This window comes from Diabrotica undecimpunctata, chromosome 8, assembly GCF_040954645.1.
Source record: "Diabrotica undecimpunctata isolate CICGRU chromosome 8, icDiaUnde3, whole genome shotgun sequence".
In the NCBI taxonomy this organism is placed as follows: Eukaryota; Metazoa; Arthropoda; class Insecta; order Coleoptera; family Chrysomelidae; genus Diabrotica; species Diabrotica undecimpunctata.
Window position 1 is genome coordinate 6,775,151 of NC_092810.1, and position 23,008 is coordinate 6,798,158.

Consider the following 23,008-nt stretch of genomic DNA (forward strand, 5'->3'; position numbering starts at 1 on the left):
AGTAAAAAATTTTTGTAACGCCATCCGTTTTTAAGATACAGGGCGTCGAAGAAAAAAAAAAATTACGCATTTTTTACGATTTTGCCGAAACTACTGGCAACATTGTAATGAAATTTTATACGAATATGTTTTGGAAGCTGATACATCCCATGAATTTGTTTTTATATCTGATTCTCATAGAGGGCGCTAGTTACACGGATCGTACTAAGTATTAGTCAATATAACTTTTTTAAGAGTATAATTATTAATCAAAATTTCAAGTAAACTTAAACATCATTCAATTTTACACGAAAAAGGTACTCTTGGTAAAACTCGATACTGTGTACCGTTTTCGGAATATTTTGATTTGAAAATTATGAATATTATTATGTAATAATTGATGCTGGTATAAAATAGTTAGTAATTAAACAAAACTCACCAGAAGAAAATTAAATTATTGACTAAGAACATAAAATAAAATTCAATTACAGTAAGTGTTCAAAATGCCCTCCGTTTTCGCGAATACACAAGTCTATTCTTTTTTCTAAAGATTCCATTAACCTTCTAAACGGTAGGAAATCAGCTATCATGTCATTAAATTGACGTTGAACTCTCTCTTCCAATTTTTGGCGTGAATTTACCTCTGTAGCATAGACATTTTCCTTAATATACGACCAAACTGCGTAGTCCAAAGGGTTAAAATCACATGACCCAGGAGGCCAATGAATCGGAGCTTCTGCACCTCTACCAATCCATCGATTCGGAAAATGATTACTCAACCAATTACGACACCTTCTATGAAAGTGTGGTGGAGCTCCATCGTGTATAAAAAATAAAGATCTTCGCTCGTTTAAATTTCCAGGTAGAATATGATAACCTATTAATTTGTTACCTAAAGTTGCTGCCCAAACATTAACTTTAAATGAGTGTTGGTAATGTGATACCCTTTTGACTCGTGGATTCTCATCACACCAGTAGTGTGCATTATGGGAGTTAAACATACCTTGTCGCGTAAAGGTGGCCTCGTCCCTAAAAAGAATGCATTTTAAAAAATTTGGATTGTGGGCTGTCCTTTGTTGCAATGTTTCACAAAAATCCACTCTAACCGATAGATCATCTGGCAAGAGATCTTGGACTTGTCTGTAATGATAAGGATATAATTGCTGTTCTGTCAGTATCCGCCAAGTACTTGAAGAAGAAGTATTTGTTTGTCTTGCTATATTCCTTACGCTAACTGTTGGATCTTGATCAAGTAAATTTAAAATATTATTTTCTTTATTAATTGTTCTTGTTGTTCTTGGTCTACCAGAATTTATTTTATTTGGTCTCACATTCTCAGTTTCTCGACAACGTCGTTCAACGGCTCTAAATGTTTTTTTACTTGGTAAGTTTCTTCTAGGAAACTTTTCTGCATAACTTGTCACAGTTGCACTAGAACATCCTAAACATTCGCCTAAGGTTAATAACATGTCAGTGTATTCAACATTTGAGTACATTTTGATTTGATTTTACAAATAACAAAGTTTCAAAACTCTAATTATTGTTGATTTATCGTCATAACAATCAATAACTGTCAGATTTCCATGGCACACTTGGAGAAAATAGAGGTATATACCTATTAGAACTTTATCATTACTACCAGAATCAATTATTACTTCATAATTTTCAAATCAAAATATTCCGAAAACGGTATACAGTATCGAGTTTTACCAAGAGTACCTTTTTCGTTTAAAATTGAATGATGTTTAAGTTTACTTGAAATTTTGATTAATAATTATACTCTTAAAAAAGTTATATTGACTAATACTTCGTACGATCCGTGTAACTAGCGCCCTCTATAAGAATCAGATATAAAAACAAATTCATGGGATGTATCAGCTTTCAAAACATATTCGTATAAAATTTCATTACAATGTTGCCAGTAGTTTCGGCAAAATCGTAAAAAATGCGTAAAATTTTTTTTTTCTTCAACGCCCTGTATCTTGAAAACGGATGGCGTTACAAAAATTTTTTGCTAAGCAAACCCCAATTATTTTTCAGTTTTTTACTTACCCTAGAGACGGGGTTACCTTTTTTTTAAACACCCTGTATAAACCTAGACCACACGCTTAGAGTAAAGATTTTAGTGACGGTTATACGTTTGAAACTAGAGACATTACTAAAGATATAAATACTTTCGACATCGACATTTGCGGGGTAAGTCTCTGGAGAGTTTTTAAACATATTAGGGTTAGGTTCAAAATGAAAGAAAATAGAAAATGTTTGTTTGAAAGAGCTATTGTCGTTCACATAACAGAGTCTTTAAGAAGCTATAATAATTATCAAAAACCACGCTTTATTTGTTTATTTACATGAAATATGGATTTTGCTAAAAGTGGAATAAAACGGATTTGGTAGGATGAGAGTATGGTTATGGTAGATCGGGACTGGGTCCATTCGTGAGCTCTTCAGACACTTATACCTCTGAAGACGGGCACATTGTATTACCCCTATCAGGACGAGAGGATAAAATCCATAAAACATACCGATACTGAGGAAAAGAGATATATTATATTGTATGCGGGTGGAAAACATGGTTTTATTGATGAAGCGGATCTTACATTTTCGTCAAAGTCAAAATCCGTTGATAATCACGATAACATGAAAACAGAGATATTCGTGAAATGGTTTTAAAAAAAAACAGCTGCTTGTCAAAGCTTTTATTTTTAATAAAAAAAGGGAAATTCATTAAACATACTGTATACACTTTTAATGAAATGTATGTTTTACTGAATGTGCATTTTTAATAGTACCTACACAGTGTATAAAAGGAGTAATTTCGCAATCTTTTTCTACTCAACACGTAGGTAAGGCTTATTGTAAAATATCTTGCAATAACTGTTTCCTTGTAACAAAATCCTCTTGTTTGTGTTTTTATTAAAAGTGTGTATTAATTTGCTTTTATTGTATATAGAAATACTACATAGGACGTAGTGGACCTATTTACTTGAGAGTTAGAAGTAACCCATAGTTGGAAAAAGATCTGCAGATATTCCTGTCTTGAAAGTAAGTACAACATTATGTAATATTTCCCAATAATATTTTGAAGATTTAATCGTGATGGAAAAAGTACAAGATAATGTTAAACACAGAGTTTCTTTTAACGTTAAAACATTTTGTAACCCTTATGCTCCAGGATATCACAATTGTGTGGGTCTTAACCCACTCACATTAACATATGAATCAAAATTTTATATTAACTTGTTCACGCTGATAAAACACAATTGTACATTTCGTTGGTCTATTTTTCAAAGGTTGTAACTCCAAAAATGCTAATTCAACAGGAGAAGAAAAAAACTGAAAAAATTGTATTATATTAATTTTTATGAATGGTTTTATTTATTTTGTAAATAGAAGAGCTTATTTATATAGTTTCCAATAAAAAATAATACATTTTCACATTTTAATATTTAATTGCCGGAAATACGACTTTTTCTGACTGGAATCTTAATTTTACTGAGGAGATACGACATTTTCTTTGGGAAATTAGGTTATACAAAATAAAAAAGACACCCAAAATGTTAAAGTATTTATTTATTTATTACAATATAAAATTTAAAAAATACATAAAGAATATTATGCTTTAATATTATTAAAGAATATTAACTACTACCATGGAAGATTATCATAAAAGTAATGATAATCCGGTGGAAGGGTCTTCTTTGGCTCCTGAAGATCATTTTATTTATTCTTTGCTGTTTTCAATCTTTCGGAGTACAGTTAAGGAATATCTTTCAAATTCACTGGTTGAATTGACGGAATATTGCATCGTAAAGGCAGAGGTTCCCACTCTTGTGTGAAACGTAACTTAAAGTTAATTGAATCAGGCTGGTATTGAAGTGCAACAATATAAGGTACTACTCGGTACTAAGTTTTACCCCATATTCAGAACGAATCATAGCAATCCAACTAAAGTAGAACAAAGGAAAAATTAACATTATTCAAGTCTATGCACCGACAGCAGAGAAAGAGAATGAGGAAATAGAAGAATTCTACAAACAACTTGAATACATTCTGCAATCGACCAAAAAAGAAGAGGTCACCGTAATCATGGGCGACTTCAACGCTAAAGTTGGTAAGGTGAAAACTGATGGATGCACTGGTGAATTTGGACTTGGACAACGAAATGACCGAGGTGAACGACTCATACAATTTTGCCAAACCGTAGATTGTACACGTGGACCTCACCAAGGGATAATGCAGACAACATCGTCAGGAATCAAATTGATTATATATTAATCAGAAGCCGGTTTAAAAACTCCATCACGTCTACAAAAACCTATCCAGGCACTGATATAGAATCGGATCACAATCCGGTGGTGGCTGTAGTAAATACAAGATTCAAGAAACTACAGAAAAATGCAGTTAAACAAAAGATAGACGTTAAGCAACTGAAAAACGCAACTATACTGGAAAGGACAAGAGAACAGGTAAACAACAATTTTAGAAACATCGCTGCAAAAAATAGGAACACAGACAATGTAGAGAATAAATGGATGGAGATAGAAAAGACCCTTATGAAAGCTGGTGAAAGCTCCTTAGCTCCAAGCAAAATTAAGAAAAAGGAATGGATGACAAACGAAATTTTGCATCTCATTGAGGAAAGGCGAAGAAATAAAACCAACAAGACAAAATACAAAGAAGTGAACCGTAAAATTAAGAGAAAAATTAGAGAAGCCAAAGAGAACTGGGTTCTGGACAACTGCAAGGAAATAGAAGAATATGATAGAAAGTACGATAGCTTTAACATGCATAAAAAGATCAAGGAAATAACAGGTAAAAAAGTGAAACAAGCATTCATATTAAAGGACAAAAAAGGTAAAATAATTACAGATTTAAATGAAAAACTGCCAAGATGGACAGAATACATTGAAGAACTTTTTGCAGACGAAAGACCAGAAATAGCAGTGGCAGAACCTATGGACGACACAACAGGGCCTGAAATCCTAAAAAGCGAGGTAGAATATGCTATAAGGAACACAAAAGGGGGTAAAGCTGCAGGACCAGATGAAATTCCTGTAGAATTGTTGAAACTAATAGACGACGACGCACTTGAAATAATGGTGAACCTCTTAAACACAATTTATAGAACAGGCATCATACCAAAGAACTGCCTCTCCTCTACTTTTGTCACAATCCCGAAGACGAATAACGCCAGAGAGTGTTCAGATCACAGAACTATAGCATTGATGAGCCACACACTAAAAGTATTTTTAAAAATAATTCACAAAAGAATATTTAATAAATTAGAAGAGGACATAAGCGCCACACAGTTTGGATTCAGAGGTGGACTGGGAACACGGGAAGCTTTGTCTGGTCTGAGTGTGTTAATGCAAAGATGTCTGGATGTAAACCAAGACCTCTACATAGGTTTCATAGATTTTGAGAAGGCCTTCGATAAAGCCAGACACCAAAAGCTGTATGAAATCCTAAGAAGCAAAAACATCGACAGTCGCGACAATAACATCATATCCAGGTTGTAGTGGGGACAAACAGCAAAAATCAAAGTTGATAATGAGTTAACCGAAGAAATTGAGATTCGTCGAGGTGTGTGTCAGGGTTGTGTGCTTTCTTCACTATTATTCAATATATATATAGCGAAACAATATGTTAGGAAGCGCTCCTAGAGCAAAACATTGGTATGAACATTAACGGAGAGTTAATTAACAATATATGATACGCTGATGACACGCTAGTAGTAACAGATAACCTAGCAAATTTACAGTTTTTGATGGAAAACATAAACACCCATACCCAAAAATATGGTCTAAAACTGAACATCAAAAAGACTAAATTCATGATTGTAACAAAGAAGCTATACACCAATGTGAATTTAACCATAAATAATCAGCCAGTTGAAAGAGTTACGTCCTACAAATATTTAGGGGTTTGCTTCACTGATACTAATGACCAGACAAGAGAAATCAAGAGGCGAATAGAGATAGCGAGACAATCGTTTGTCAAAATCAAAAAGTTCCTATGCAGCCGGGACATAAATATAAACTTAAGAACGAGAATGTTAACGTGCTATGTTTTCTCCGTTCTGCTGTACGGCATGGAAGCCTGGACACTGAAAAAGATAAACATCAAAAACATTGAGGCATTCGAGATGTGGTGTTACAGGAGAATGTGGAAAATACCATGGACAGAAAGAGTAACAAATCAAGATGTTCTGCTGAAGATGGAGAAGGAATGTGAAGTCATAAAAACCATACAAACGAAAAAACTGGAATATCTGGGCCACATAATGAGAGGAGAAAAGTACTCTCTGCTTAGACTCATAATCCAAGGAAAAATCTCGGGAAAGAGAAATGTGGGACGTAGGAGGATTTCCTGGTTGCGAAATTTAAGGGAGTGGTATGGGTGCAGTTCAATACAGTTGTTCAGAGCTGCATCCAACAAAGTAAAGATTGCTGTGATGGTAGCCAACCTCCGATAAGAGACGGTACTGCAAGAAGAAGAATATAAGCAACACAAGCAACACAACATCTTTTTCCTGGCTTAATAGATTTTATATTTTTCAATGTACCTTCAATATTAAAAAAAATGAGTAGTTAAGGTACTTCACGTCATACGGCTTGGGCTTTGTACGAGCTTTCTTGATAGCATCGCAGTAATCTGCTGGAACATTGACACTTCTTGTTTTCACTTGGCGTTCAATTTGAGAGTGGACCGAATCTGCTTCCATTTAGGTGTGTCCTTTTGTTAGATATTTCTGTTCAATTTTTATGTTTTTTAATTTAGCTACATTAAGGAGAGCATTCGACAGAACAGCATTTCTGTTTTGGTACCCACACCCATCACTGTATAGTGTAACTAATTAATCGTCGCTTTGTAAGGGGCATTCACAATTGATAAAGTCGCAGATCATTGAAAACTCATTAGCCGTGAATCCACCTGCAGGTTCGTGGCAAACATAACATTTTACCTCTTTAGTGTGTAGGTTAAAAAAAGTAAGATTGTGTACAGCAAGCTTTGTTTTATAATATAAACTAGAGACATGTGATTTTGGACAAAGCAATACACTTTGTGAACACGTACTTCTTGTTTGTTTAGTCACTTTCCTTTTCAACTCTGGCTTCTTCCTTTTTCAAAAGATGAATATCGTAGATTTCTTTTGAAATTTGGCCCACTTTGTAACCAACAGAAGTTTCACGTTCATATTTCTTAGGTTTAAATAAGCATAAATTTTTGTCTTCAAATGCATTTGAAAATACAAAATAGGACAGTGGTTTTGTATCTTTCTCTTGACTCCATCTACAATACTCCCTGTAAAGATCTTGTTTACATGTCCAGTTGAGTTCTAAATACATTTTGCTTGAAGACTGCCTACAGTAATGTGAGTCCAGTTTCACCAAGCTATCAAAAAAATCATGTAAAATGACACTAGATTCTTTTTTTAGCTGATTTTCTCTTGTGTCTAGGTTCTACAATTCGTGACTCATCATCATTTAAGTTTTCAAACTCATTCAAAGATTTTTTCCATTGTCGAATTGCTTTTTCACCCAAATTCAGAGTGGTCAAAAACATTGTCTTACACACCCTTAGTGTTGTGTCATTTACTATAAAAAAAAATAAAGAAAAGTTGACTGTCTTCGACTTTTTCCTATTTCTTGCCAGTCTCTTGCCCTTTCTGAGGATTTGACCTTTACGAGGGTACTAACAAAACTTTCTTTTTCTTCCAAGACATCTTCCAAAACTGGTTAAATATCTTTTCTTATCTTCTGCGGACAATGTAATACATTTCCCAATTGATTTTTCTCCGCTGGTACAGGTACATCTTTGTTTTAATCGTACTTTCATTTCCCATCAATATATTTTTTTAACCAAATAGGATTTACCGAGTTCACTTTTATTGTTGTTTTTATTTACGGCCCACTCTTCTGAAACCACTTGGTGACGTTTTTGTCGTTTTCTTTTATTAGAAGTTCGCTCTTCTCTAACCTGGACACCTTCTTCAATAATTTTCTCTCCTCTAAATTCAACTGTTTGTTCAACTTCAAGTTCTACTGTTTGCCCAATTTCAACTATTTGCTGAACCTCTGTAAGTTCAACTCTTTTTTCAACATTCTAAAACTGATATACATTATTATCCAGCATAGTTTCATCACTGGAAAGAACTGGGGAAGGCCTATGTCCAGCAGTGGACGTGATTGGCTGGAGGATAGTTTCATTAGGTTGTATGCCTAAGTTGTCTTCCATTTTAATATTCTCGCAAATATTAATAGCATCAAATATATTAAACTGTAGGCTTTTATCAAGAACACTGTCTTCTGTAACTGTTTTAAAACATGACTGCCCAGTAGGCCTACCATCTTCAACTGTGTCATGATGTAAGCTTGTTTCAAAAGTTTGATCAAAACCATTAGTGTAAGACGTAATCAAAGGATCGTTATTTAGCACTACTCCAGTAAACCTACCATCAAATCAAGTTTCTGCTGAAACAGATTTATTTTTATATATAAATATAATACCAAAAATAAATCACTTGAGAAAAGGACTCTGCCGGAACAGCTGTAGTGCTAAACAAATAAAAATTGTAATAAATTTTGTGGAAGTTTTTAGCGTTTTATTGTTACGTATAATAAAACTTATCACACCATTTAGCTTTAGTTTACTCAGTGTTAAATTACAAATTTCAGTCTGATAATAATTTAACCCCTACTTTTGTGTATACTATAGGTAACCGCTCGACTAATATATGACTTTTACCACCAACGTTTTGTTTCTACTGTAATTACTTCAGTTTTATCGAAGGATCCCTTCATTATTTAGGGTAGAATTGCCTTAGGCTATATAATCACTTAGAGTCAACTACTAAAATTCTCCAGGACGTTAACCCATAGTGTTTTGCTAGGGGCATTTACCGCTAGACACTACGTACCCTCAATTGTTATTTTTAAAATCAACTATTTGAGTTTAAATTAAACATTGATTTTATTTATTGACGTTTTATTTCTTATTTCGGTTCTCTAAAAACTTTATGTTTAAAGTATTATTACTATTTTTAAATAATATGTTTAATTTTTATAGACTACATATTTATAGACTACAAAGCAGCCTACGACTCTGTGAATAGAGGAAAAATATTAAAAACAATGAAAGAGCTAGAAATACCAAATCAGTTGGTAAATTTAACAAAACTAACTCTTGAAAAAGTTGAATGCAGAGTTCGAATTCAGGGGAACTATCTGAAACTTTTAAAACAAATAACGGGCTGCGCCTGTCTCCTGTATACTGTACAATCTAGCTCTACGTCACAAATCACAACCATTAGTTTAACATAAACAAGTTTTAACAAGTGCAAATCCTTGCCTATGTTGATGATATCAATATTGTTGGGAGAACGAAAAACTCTCTCGTTGTGTGAGAGGCGTATGTATCATTAAAAGAATCAGCTACAAAAATGTGTTTACTAATAAACAAAAAAGCCACGCATATGAAAATAAGCACGCAACTACAAATCCTACGACTACTTGTTATAGAAAACGACGTCATTGAAGCAGTGAACGAATTTGTATACCTGGGAGCGCTCCTTAACACTAAAAATAATAAGATAAGATAAACCGCAGATTTTGCACGACCAACAGATGCTATTTTGGGCTCAATGTCCTCCTTAAATCCACAATTATATCGATAAATATAAAAATAAAACAATAATACGCCCAGTCGTAATATATCGTTCAGAGGCCTGGACTTTAACAAGAAGGTCGCGCGAGTCCAAACTTATTTATGACCTTATTTAATTTGAACTAAAAATAATTACCTGAAAAATATTGTGTTTCTATTAATTAAAATTATAGAAAATGGGTCAACAACAGAAACAAAAGATAAAAGATATATTTCATATAGAAAAATGAACAAACTTACACGTAAATTTTAACAAAAACAATAAAAACAGTAATTTTTACAAAAAATGACCGAAGATCACTTATTTTCCATAGCAGTCATTGCATATAAAATTGGCGTATTCCAAACACATAAATTTGTGTATTTGTGTATTGTGTATTATAAATATTTACATCAGCCTTTTTGGGAAAATATGTATTTGGTTGTTGTTCCTCTTCTTGAAAGCCACAAATTTCCCTAATTCTTAGTTTCAAAGTTGTTGGTAATGAGATGATTGAAGCCATTGTGCACAAATGATTTTGAAGTAACACTAAACTTAGATCTCGTAAACATTTTCGTCTTACGATGGTCTTCTCTTCAGTATTATTTGCATAATAAATATAATAAATGACAAAAAAGATGTAAATAATTTAAATAAAATATATTTCAATGTTATTTAAATAATAACAAATATAACACGATCTAAATTTAAGATATAACAACTTCATTATATAATGCAGTTTTTTGTTTTCATATTTAGTATGTGTTCTGAAAGAGTTAAATAAACTGAAAAGCTTAACAAACCATAAATACATTACTGAGTAAATTTCAAGGAGAATTGGCATCTCTCTCTCTCCAATGGCGCTACAGCCCAAATCGGGCCTTGGCCTCCTTCAAACTATGCCTCCAACCTTGTCGGTCCCGCGCCGATCTTCTCCAGGTTCTCACGTCTAGCAAATTTTGCTCGTCCGCTGCCACTTCATCCTCTTGCTCCCTGCATTTTACTATTTAGGGCTCTTTTCCGCGAGAATTGGTATACCAATAAATAAAGAGGTATAACTACTATAAGAGAATAAAAAATATAGTAGAATTTGAATTATCCTGAAAATAAAAGCACTTAACCTTACAACCAACATACTTATTATTTGTTAATCTAGAGAAAGCTTACCCCCGACACGGGGTCCTCTTATTCTGTTTCAGTCGTTGTTGACTGTTATCTTTCCACCTTTTTGGCGGCCTTCCAACGGGTCTTCTGCTATACGACTTGTTGTTTTTACAGATGTTCGCTAATCTATCTGGTCCCATTCGGTTTACATCTTCGTTACAGAAGTTACATTGTTCGCGTATACTTCTGTTAGTTTGTCTGTCTCTTAATGACATGCCCGCTATTGATCTTAATACTTTCATTTCGATAATGTTGATTTGTTGTTTCGTCTTTCTTGTATCGGTCCTTGTCTCCGCTGCGTATGTTAGGATTGGTCCTACTGTTGTCTTGTATACTTTCATTTTGCTTTCCGTGGTCAAATATTTGTTTCTCCATATGGTTTCTCGGAGGCAACCACTTACTCTTGCCGCTTTTAATGCTTGCCTTGTGGTCTCTGTTCTTATATCCCTGTCACTAGTGATTTCTTCTCCTAGGTAATTGAATTTCATTACTTGTTATACAATTTTGCCGTCTATTTCTAGTTTGCATCTATGCGGCTCTTTACTGATTACTATACATTTAGGTTTTTCTGCTGATATTCTCATATTAAGTTTGTTTGCTGTGATATTGAAGGTGTGGAGCTGCCTTTGTAGGTCATCTTCGTTATCAGCAATTAGTACTGCATCATCGGCATAGCAAAGTATCGTGTTTCTATGAGCTCACATGTGGTATCCGTGTTGTTTTCTTACTTCGTAAATTAATTTATTCATCACCATATTGAATAACAATGGGCTGAGTGAGTCTCCTTGGCGGATTCCTCCTTTTAGTTCTATGCATTCTGTTTCCCCTGTTGGCATTATAACTTTGGTCTTATTGTTCTTGTTAATTTTATTAATTGTCCTTATTATCTGATGGTCTATTTGTTCAGCTTGTAATAAATTTAAGATGTCATTTTGCTTCACCCTGTCAAAAGCACTTTTTAAATCTACAAACCACATGTACGCTGGTTTACCATATTCAATAGACTTCTCTATTATTTGTCTGATAATAAAAATTGCGTCTATTGTGCTGCGGTTCTTCCGGAAGCCTTGTTGTTCATCTGCCATGTTCGCTTTTTAGGAGCCATTTGCGTAGTGTTGTTCCTTCATATTTTAGCAGTTCATTGTTTACCTTATCAGGACCAGGTGCTTTTCTGTTTTTTAATTTTTTTATTCGTTCTTGTAGCTCTTCTTCTGATATTAGTACTCTATCGTGAGTTTCGTTAATGATTCTTTCTCTGTTCTCTTCTTCATTCTCTCTCATTCTCCTTATAATTTCGTGAAAGGCTCAGTCCATTGTTCCTCCGTAATGTTATCTATGCGTACAAATTTATTTATTTCTGTTTTTTGTCTCCTTATCATCTTCCACACCTTTTTCTGGGATCCATAGAGGTCTATAGAGAAATTTACCAAAGATATTCCATATCTTTGGTAAATTTCTCTTAGTGTTCTTTTTTGATGTTATCTATTTCTTGGTTTACTCTATTCCTGATTCTCACGTAGTCTTCTCGTGCCTCCGATGTCTTCACTCCTTTGTATGTTAGAAAAGCTTGTTTCTTTTCATTTACTAGTGCTTTCACCCTTTCGTCGTACCATGGGGTTTTGTATTCCCGTTTATTTTTATTAACTTTTCTTTTACATAAAGCTTCTTCCGCTGCTTGTAGGACACATTTTTTAATAATTTTCCAGGTTTCTTCTATATTCTTTTTAGTCTCTAGGTTATGGCTGTTTAGCTTTTCTGTTAGTCTGTTTCTATACAAATTTTGTGTCCCTTCTTCTTCTAAGCTTTTTATGTTTAACTTTTCTTCTGCTTTTGTATTTCGCTTGCCTTGCGTGGTGATTGCTATATTTATTTTTCCTGATACCAGGCCATGGTCGGATCCTACATTGGCAGAAGATAGAGTGCGCACATCTATTATATTCTTGGGGTGTATTTGTCTGTTTGTTATAATGCATTCAATCTTAGAGTTGCGTCCTCTTTTATCTGACCAGGTGATCTTATGTTGTATTGGGTGGTCAAAGCATGGTCTTGTTAATTCGGAGGTTCGCAGCCAGAACTGCCTTCTATAAACTAAAGAAAATTCTTATTAAAGACATATTACATTAAACCCTAAACCAGATTCATACACTGCTACATATTCTCCACATTGATGTATGGCATAGAGAGTTGTACTCTTACAGAAACATTAATGAAAAAATCTGAGGCCTAAGATATGAATTTACCGAAGAATATTGCGGATACGTTGGGTTGATAGAATAACAAATGAAATAGTTTTACATCGAATGAAAAAGAGCACTGAAATAACAAAAATAATAAAAATTCGAAAATTACTTTATAGTTAAATATTTCGGTATAATCTTCTACACCTCATAATACAGGGCAAGATTGCCGGAAGAAGAGCCCAGGCTGAAGAAGAAGCCCAGGCTGAGGAAGAACCTCCTGACTACGAAATCTCCGAGAACGGTATCAAGAGATATTCGCTAATCTGTTTCGAGTTGCCGTAAAAAAAGTTATTATTGTCAGTATGATCGCCAACGTTGAATAATACCATAAGTAAATTAAAAAAATCATAAAAAGAATAAAGATATTTAACATAAAGCAAAATACACAGCTATGTGTTATTTAAGATAAAATAAATTTCGATATGTTTGAAATCAAATTTACAGTTAAGGTAAGTCACAATATTTGTTGTGACTGTTTATTTTTCTCAACAAAGACGAGAACCAAACTTGTACGTGGTTAATTATAGAAGACTCAAGAGATTAATTGTTAATCTTTGTCAAAGCAAGGTATAATTCGATGGTGAAGTAATATTTGTGTTAAAAATAACTTAGTTAAGATTAGTCACTTTGCTATGTTTGGTATATACGTTTAATACGCAGTGAAAGCGAAATTTGCACTAAGGCGAGATATCTTCCGACTTCGGACTTGAGAATAAGAATGTATGTGATTCTGACCCAAGAGCGTCGAGAGTGATTATCCAATTTGAGGACGAAAGAATCTCTTAAAGCGTCGAGATATCGTTGGACTTCGTATTTAAGAAATCTTTTGCTATGCAAATAATTACGTATAATGTACTATGAAAATTGTGAAATGTGGGGAACTGAGGACTAGAGAGTATATTATTCTCAGACTTCTGACTAAAGAGTGTCTTGTTACTGCTAAGAAACGACAATTTATAGGAAATCTTAACAAAAAACGGACAGTTAATGATCTTTTTATTGCCTTTTAGTTTACAAATTCAAAGTAAAATTGAGATAAGAGATTTGACCCCTAAAAATCATACGAATAAGCTGAATTTTACCAAGAATATCAGTTAAAGCATCCTAAAAGAGGAGTAAAAAAGTTGATCGCTTTTACCCCCGGGCTTTCCCCTAAAACTCCATAGTAGGGAGGTAAAAACACAAAAAGAATTGATATACCAAGAATCTGTACACCGTAGAACAAAATGTCTTAAATAAAAAATGTAGCTGAGATAATTTTGAACAAAAATATTTTGTAGCGCTTTTTATGAAGAATAATCCGTTCTCTCAATAACAATCCTTGAAGAGATCGACGATTTTGAATGTCGGTTGTGCGCTCGAAATCAATGCTTAATAAAATTTGTATCAACTCGACGAAAAAAATTCGATATCTTTTGATTAGAGTGTCCTATCGACATAAATCAAAATGCATTTTAAAGGTGAAGAGTGCAGCTTTCGTATGCAATTTCTGTATTTTGTTGCAAATGATGTCAATTTCTATAAATTTCTTCAATAGAGACCAATCTTCAAAACCTATGGAATTAAATTTCAAATTTGGAGTTATTGGAAACAAATATAAGGCATTTGAAATATAACTAAAAGACGCAGAATTTATAATAATTACTATTTAAATGGGAATAAGCCACAATTAAAGGTTAAAGTACGTTTGAGTACTTAAAAGAGCAAGAAATGTTTAATCTCCTGCGAAGAGTTGAATATAAAAGCAATTAATTTGGTCTGAAAAACAATAAAGCTAAGACAAAAATAATGGTGTTCGAGAGATTCCACACAGATAAGTTAATGCCTTGTATCCTCAATATTTTTATAAAAGGCAGAGACTTCGACCCTTAGCGGGCGCGAGCGCCAAAAAATTGATGCCTTTGAGATGTGGTGCTGGAGAAAAATGATGTGCATACCTTGGACAACTCATAGGTCAAACGTTTCCATTCGATACCAACTCGAGATTAAAAAAGGCTGTCCACAATATGTCTGTAACATATTCTGCAATTTTTCGGTCACGCGGTTCGCAGAGCTGACGACAGTTTGGAGAGATTAATTGTTTCTGTGATCAACACCGCTTAATAAGCTTCATAAATCACATTACCAAAGTTTTCACCAAAATCATACACAATAGAATATATAACAAATGCGAAGCAAATATATCGGAGTCACAGTTCGGATTCCGAAGCGCATCGACTTCTCCAAGGCGTTTGACAAGGTCAAACATGATAAACTCATGGAAATGCTCAGGAAGATGCATATTGATGGCAAGGATCTGCGCATAATAACCAGTCTCTATTGGAACCAAAGTGCTGAGATAAAGATGGGCAACTTACATAGTGGGAAGATAGATATTAAAAAGTGTGTACGACAGGGATGCGTCCTCTTGCCGCTCCTGTTCAATATATACTCTGAACAAATCTTCAGAGAAGCACTGGGAGAAGTTTCGGAGGGTATCAAAGTAAACGGAGAGGTAATCAATAATATTAGATATGCTGACGACACAGTTATTATCGCAAATGACTGCAACGAGCTTCAAAGACTCACGCAAAGCAAGTCAAGAATATGGTTTAGAACTCAATACAACCAAAACTAAATGCATGCTCATCAGCAGAACACAACAATCTCCGATGCAATTGACATTAAACAACCGAAAAATAGAACAAGTGGAGACATACACATACCTTGGAACCACAGTCAACACAAAATGGGACCAGTCAACAGAAATAAGATCACGAATTGAAAAAGCGCGAAACGCGTTCAACAATATGAAAAAGTGGTTCACAAGCAAAATCTCAATGGAACTAAAATTAAGACTGGTCAAGTGTTATGTCTTCCCGGTCTTGTTCTATGGAGCAGAGGTATGGACCACAACGGAAGCCACCCTGAAGAAACTAGAATCCTTTAAGCTGTGGATATATCGCCGTATTCGTCGGATATCCTGGACAGACCACATCACTAACGTGGAAGTAATGCACAGAATAGGCAAAAGCAAAGAAATAATCTTCACCGTAAAGAAACGGAAGCTTGAGTACTTGGGACATGTCATGAGGCATACTAAGTACCGGCTGCTACAGTTAATAGTCCAAGGAAGAATCGACAGTAGGAGGGGACCGGGAAGAAGACGACACTCATGGATGCATAACCTGCGATAATGGTTCGGACTAACATCGACCGAACTGTTCAGAGGTGCCGTAAACAAAGTCAAAATAGCCTTGTTAATAGCCAACGTCCGAAACGGATAGGGCAAAGGAAGAAGAAGAATTGTTTCTGGAAACGTTTCGGGGAGAAGATCAAGAGGACGATCACCAACTAGATGGTCCGACCAAATTAAAAATTCAGCCCTTAGAGCAGCTGAAGATAGAGACCAATGGAAAAAAATTGTTAGAAATATTGGAAGAATTTACGATCCTCAGTAATGGGGAAACGACAGAGAAATGACGGAGCGAGAGGGAGAGAGAGAGAGAGAGAGAGAGAGAGAGAGAGAGAGTTATGCGAATTATCTAAAGCAGAGGAATACTTGCAGGCATCTTTTTAACAATTTTTATGTTTTTGTGTATATTTTATATGTTTTTATGTTAACTGTATTTATGTACTTATAGTTTTTACTGAGCATAGATTGTATTTGACGCATTTCAATAGTTGTAAAAGTCAGATGAAATAAAGAATATTAATTGATTGATTGATTGATTGACAACAATATAAGTGGTAAAAAAATTCAAAGAACGAAAGACTAAGACATGTAGTTAGACGATACAGCTGAGTTTAATCATGTAATAGAAACAGAATCACTATAGCCCAGTCTGGTTAAAAAAAAGGTGGAAAAATGTTTCGCAGATATCTGAAGCTTTTAAGACATAGGTGGGGGATACTAGATGATGAATGGATGAAAAGATACTCCTAGTTTTACCTTGCGTTTTTTTTAAGCAATAATTTATGGTCACAATTTGATTCTTTGTCTATAAATTTTTTCCCTTATATTTTAAATAAACAATATTTATGTCATTTTTTTATGTTAAGAATATCTTTATTTTTCCGTTTTTGTAATTAAAATTGATAAATAATTTACAGAGATGTTTGTAAAAAAGCAGTTTTTTTGCACTAATTTATAAATTTTATTAATTTTTTTATTAACAAAATAAAATGGTATTAATACATTTAAACATCAAGGAATTACCATCTTTTAGATTTATGCGAAATTTTCCCCCGATCAGTCAAATATTTTATAAGTTATTTAATTTGTTTATCCCTGAGTCTAATTATTTAAACTATTGAGCTTGCCCTATGCATGATGCTAGACACATTCAGCAAATTTCATAGGATTCTTTAAGGCTTAGACTATCTCAGAAGTTAAATGCATATTGAGTTTTCATCGAAATTATTTACAAAATAAACGTTTGAAAAAGGGGTATGTTTTTTACTTATAAACAATTGTAATAACTTCTATATTTTTCAAGCTACAGACTTGTACGTACAACCATTGGATAGCTGGTAAAAAAGTTCACATTAAAAAATAAAAAACCTTCTATGACCAATAGGAACGAAGTTAGTGACAATTTTTAAAAAAATCATATCTTCATTGTTTATAAACATTAAGAAGTAAAATTTGCACAAATTTTGAATGAAAATCTAAACTTTATATTGAAACTTATAGCTATAAAATTTATTTAATTTTTCGAAACGACGGTACTTTCGAAAGATCGACATTGGAAAGTGGAGAGGATATCTGTTTCAGCTCCGTTTTTTTTTCGGCATCGGAACTTCAAATTCCAACACGTAGGAAAAATTTACATTATCTCGGCTTCCTTTGCAGCTGCAAGCCTCTTCTTTTTATTCTGGGGTAACTCGTCGAAATATGAATAACTACATAGTTTTCACTGGCCGGAAAATATGGGAAAACTCGGAAAAATTGAGTCCATTTGAAATTTACCCTAAATACTTACTTTTTTTTTTAATTTGTTCGAATAGTCTGTCGCAGTATTAATAATGATGACATAATTTTCACCCCCCATAAATCTCAGAAAATCCCGGAAAATCAACATATGTTTTTTCATTTTATATCAATGATGTAATAATATTTATATATTTTATAAATTAAATTTCAGGTAATTTTTTACACATTATATTATTATATTCCTTATATTAATTATAATTGTTTGTATTTTTATAAATAACAATATTGATTTTTATTCTATTTTTCTTACAAATATGATATACAATATTAATATAATCTGCCTTACTGCTTTGATAAAATAAGTCGATTTTTTCATCACTTGCCTTATTAAATTTTGCAATGTTTATTGAACTTTACTTTTTTTAATTTCTTTACATACATTGATTTAAAAGTTAAAATATGGTTCATTTATTCGACTTCACTGTCAGGTCTGAACCTTTTTGTTGCAGGTTGTTTGTCTTCACTTATTAAGTCAGTCTTTCCATACATTAACATATTAACGGGCGATCTTAATGCCAAGGTGGGTCAAGGTAAGGTAGGAGAACAAGTAGGAAAATATGGGCTTGGAAACAGAAATGACAGAGGAGATCGATTAATTCAATTTTGCCAAAGTGAAGACTTCGTAATAACAAATACCTTTTTCAAATGACCTCCTCGACGGTTATATACATGGACATCTCCACAACATACCAAAGAAAAAATAGTGAGAAATCAAATCTACTACATTATGATAGCAGGAAGGTATCATAATGCTGTTAAATGTACTAAGACGTACCCAGGAGCTGATATAGGCTCAGATCATAACCCGGTAGTTACTTTGATAGAGGCGAGACCAAAAAAGATTAGAAGACCACACAGAAAGGCACTAGATTTGAATAAACTTAGAAACAAAAATATACGAAAAGAAACAGGAGAAGAAATAAATGAAAACCTCCGTTCAGTGCAGCAACAAATTAACGATACAAACAACGTTAACCAAAAATTAAAGTACATAAATACAGCTATACAAACAGCAGGAAAGAAACATCTTACAAAAACAACAACAAAGAATAAGGCGTGGATGACACAAGATATACTAGACTTGATGGAACCAAGAACAAAGATGAAGAATTACCCAGACAAATACAAAGAAATAAATAAACACATAAAAAAGAGAATAAAAGAAGCCAAAGAGTGGATTAAAGAACAATGTAAAGAAATGGAAACCTATGAGAAAAAGTACGATGCGTTCAATATGCACAAAAAAGTAAAAGAGATAACAAGAAGCATAAAGAAATGCCAAATAGGTAAACTTAAAGACAAAGATGGAAATCTTATTGTAGATCTAGAGAATAAAATAAAAAGATGGACAGAATACCTGAATGAATTATTTGAAGATGATAGAAACAACTTAACTCAGATAATCAATGCAACTGGGCCAGACATATTGAAAGAAGAAGTAGAATACGCAATAAGAAACACTAAAAATGGAAAAGCAAATGGACCCGATGAAATTTCTTCAGAACTGTTGAAGCTTTTGAATGATAAATCCGTAACCATAATATTAAATTTTGCAGCGAGGAGCTAAAACAGTTTCCCCTCCAATTTCCTACGTCGATCTTTCGAAAGTAACTTCGTTTCGAAAGGTTTTAAGTTTCGAAAAATTGGATGAATTTTATAGCTATAAAATTCAATATAAATTTTAGATTTTCATTCAAAATTTGTGCAAATTTTACTTCTTAATGTTTATAAACAATCGAGATATAATTAACAATACATTGTGGTTAACTTCGTTCTTATTGTTCATAGAAGGTTTATTATTTTTGTTAAATGTGAGTTTTTTTACCAGCTATCTAATGGTTGTACGTACAAGTCTGTAGCTTGAAAAATATAGAAGTTATTACAATTGTTTATAAGTAAAAAACATATCCCTTTTTCAAACGTTTATTTTGTAAATAATTTCGATGAAAACTCAATATTCATTTAACTTCTGAGATAGTATAAGTCTTAAAGAATCCTATGAATTTTGTTAAATGTGTCTAGTATCATTCATAGGGCAAGTTCAATGGTTTAAATAATTAGTCCCAGGGATAAACAAATTGAATAACTTTTAAACTATTTGGCCGATCGGGGGGAAATTTCGCCCAAATTTAAAGGACGGTAATTCCTCAATGTTGAAATGTATTAATAACATTTTATTTTGTTAATAAAAAAATTAATTAAATTTATAAATTAGTGCAAAAAAACTGCTTTTTTGCAAATATCTCCGTAAATTATTTATCAATTTTAATTGAAAAAACTGGAGAATAAAGATATTCTTGATATAAAAAAATGGTATAAACATTGTTTATTTAAATTATAAGGGAAAAAACTTATAGATAAAAAAATCAAATTCTGACCATAAATTATCGTTTAAAAAAAAAAGGTAAGATAAAAATAGGAGTATCCTTTTATCTATTCGTCATCCAGTATCCCCCACCTATGTCTTAAAAGCTTCAGATATCTGCGAAACATTTTGCCGTGAAATCGATGATTTTTGTATAACCAGACTAGGCTACTAGTTTTACTAAATTTTTAAATAATATTATTATATATGATGCTCTTAAATATAACAATAGAATTTTGACATCATAGTCGTTTATATATTCTTTGTTATTTTTTAGTTTAATTTGTTGAAAATGATTGCACATTTCTATATTTAACTCCCTTTAGTAGATAGAACCTTACATATTTATAAACATGTTATGTTGTCATAGTTTATATAAAGGTATAATCTAAACGTACACAATGTATTCTGTATAAATTAATGTTATTAACTTTATGCTAAATAAACCGACAATGAAAAACAATAAAAAAAGATTTCAAAAAAACTGTTATAGTATTTAGTAAACAAACATTATTTTTAAATAACTTAATAAAATAAATTTATTTCATTTTCAGTGCCATTGAATCCTGCCCGTGCCACCCGCAAATTTACTGCAAAGCGATTGGAAGATGATGAGGATACAGCGAAGGAAATGCAGAAACTGCGGGAGGCCAGAGCTGCAAGATTGGCGTTCATAAATGAGGAGGACAAGATTGAGAGGTCGTCAGTAGCAGTGGATGATGCGGTAAAAGCCAAGAAGAAGAAAGAGGACGAGAGGTTAGCAGAAGAAAAGTGAGTGCTGTGTTCGTTAACCACTTTCTAAGTTTTGTTGTGAGATTTGACATAACATTTTAATTAAAGATTTATAAAAGTAGAGAAGGGAAAATATCTCAATCGATGTTCTTTTTGGAATGCAATTAAAAATTGAGAATATGCCAAAGTCTGTTAAAAATATAGAGAAGGGAAAGAAAAAAGAATAGTTTAGAAGCAGTGAAGACATACTAAGAACTACATGTTGGTAATTTTATTACTCTACGACTAAATTGAAAAAAAGGCAAATATTTGTTAAATTCTTAATACGGATTTTAAAGTTCTCTGTAAATTTCTAGAGATTTAAGAAGTCCTTAAGTGTCCGACACCGATATTGAATAAGCGTACACGCCATTTGATCGATCCTGATCAATTAATAAGCTTGGAGAATATAAAAATAAAAATAACTAATAAAAACGTTTATTCCCTTAATCAGATTATACATTGCACACTGAAGATATTTCAAACCTAAGATATTTTTGTTTTATTTCTTGGTGTACCGCTTCTGCACCATCTACTGTTTGAACTGCTTCCTTTTCTTTTTTTTCTGTCTAGGACTGTTTGTCATCTTTTTCTAGGTAGGTACTTGTCTTAAGCATCCTACCTACTATCCTGATTGGTTGTGTTCGGCAACCACTTGGCTAGATCCTAATCAGATGGTCGATCAGTCGGTATTTTGATCTGTGCATCCCCTGTATCCGATTCTTAGAGAGGATAGTCCTGGTCTTTAGAAGTCTTCTTGTGGCTTGATGGAAAAAGTACCCTGTCCTATTCTCAGCCACCTCCTTCAGTGGTGTGTACTGTAGCAGGCAAAGCACCAGGGTCCGACAACTTTCATTCAGAATTTCCAAAAATCATGGGAGACGAAGGAGTAAAATGGCTTACGACAACGTTCAATAAAATCTATGACTCGGGAAAAATTCCAGAGAGCTGGTTAAAATCTGCATTTATTGCTATACCTAAAAAACCTAATGCAAAAAATGCGAAGAGCATCGTATTATCAGTCTGAGCCACATTCTTAAGACCTTCTTAAAAATCATACACAGAAGAATATATCAGAAATGCGAGTCACAGATCTCACGAACGCAGTTTGGATTCAGGGATGCGTTAGGTACAAGAGAAGCCGTGTTCGCGGTTCAGGTATTATTTCAAAGGTGCATCGAAGTCTACTGCGATATTTATGTATGCTTTATCGACTACCAGAAAGCTTTTGACAGAATCAAGCACGATAAGCTCATAGATATACTAAAGGCAACTGATCTGGATAACAAAGACCTTCGAGTAATCAAGAACATATACTACAACCAATCAGCAACCATTCGGGTGAAAGACAAACTAACAGAAGAAGTTGCAATAAAGAGAGGAGTACGACAGGGCTGCATACTCTCTCCCCTATTATTTAATGTCTATTCGGAACACGCCATGAGCCTTAGAGCATATCGAAGAGGGTATTCTCATAAATGGTGAGCGCCTGAATAACATCAGATATGCAGACGACACCATCCTTTTTGCAGACAGTTTAGAAGGTTTACAGACACTAGTAACGCAATTGTGGAGAATCAGTCAAGAATACGGGCTTGATTTTCAAACAAAGGGGAAAACAAAGTCATCAGTAAGAAGCATATTCCACCTATTCAATAATTGGTAGATCAGCAACAAATACTCCAAGTGCCCCGTTCCTACTATTTAGGAACCACCATAAACGACCAATGAGACCACTCAGTTCAGATAAAACAAAGAATTGAAAAAGCCAGGTCAGTACTTGTCAGAATGAGCAAGATATTTAAGAGCCACGACCTACCCTTTAACTCTAACTAAAACCGTTTATTGAGATGCTACGTATTTAC

At 33.5% G+C, this 23,008-nt stretch overlaps 1 protein-coding gene across 7 annotated transcripts in view; it reads left to right on the forward strand.

Annotated features, from left to right (window-relative positions):
• The window catches only part of LOC140449211 (uncharacterized), a 335,545-nt gene that overhangs the window by 302,919 nt on the left and 9,618 nt on the right, over positions 1-23,008 (forward strand). For 6 of the 7 annotated variants that reach the window (XM_072542383.1, XM_072542380.1, XM_072542384.1 and 3 more), the window contains one exon: positions 20,927-21,143. In XM_072542383.1, coding sequence (XP_072398484.1) covers positions 20,927-21,143 — 217 coding nt within the window. The remainder of the gene's footprint in view (positions 1-20,926; positions 21,144-23,008) is intronic. The other variant, XM_072542381.1, reaches the window with a different exon arrangement.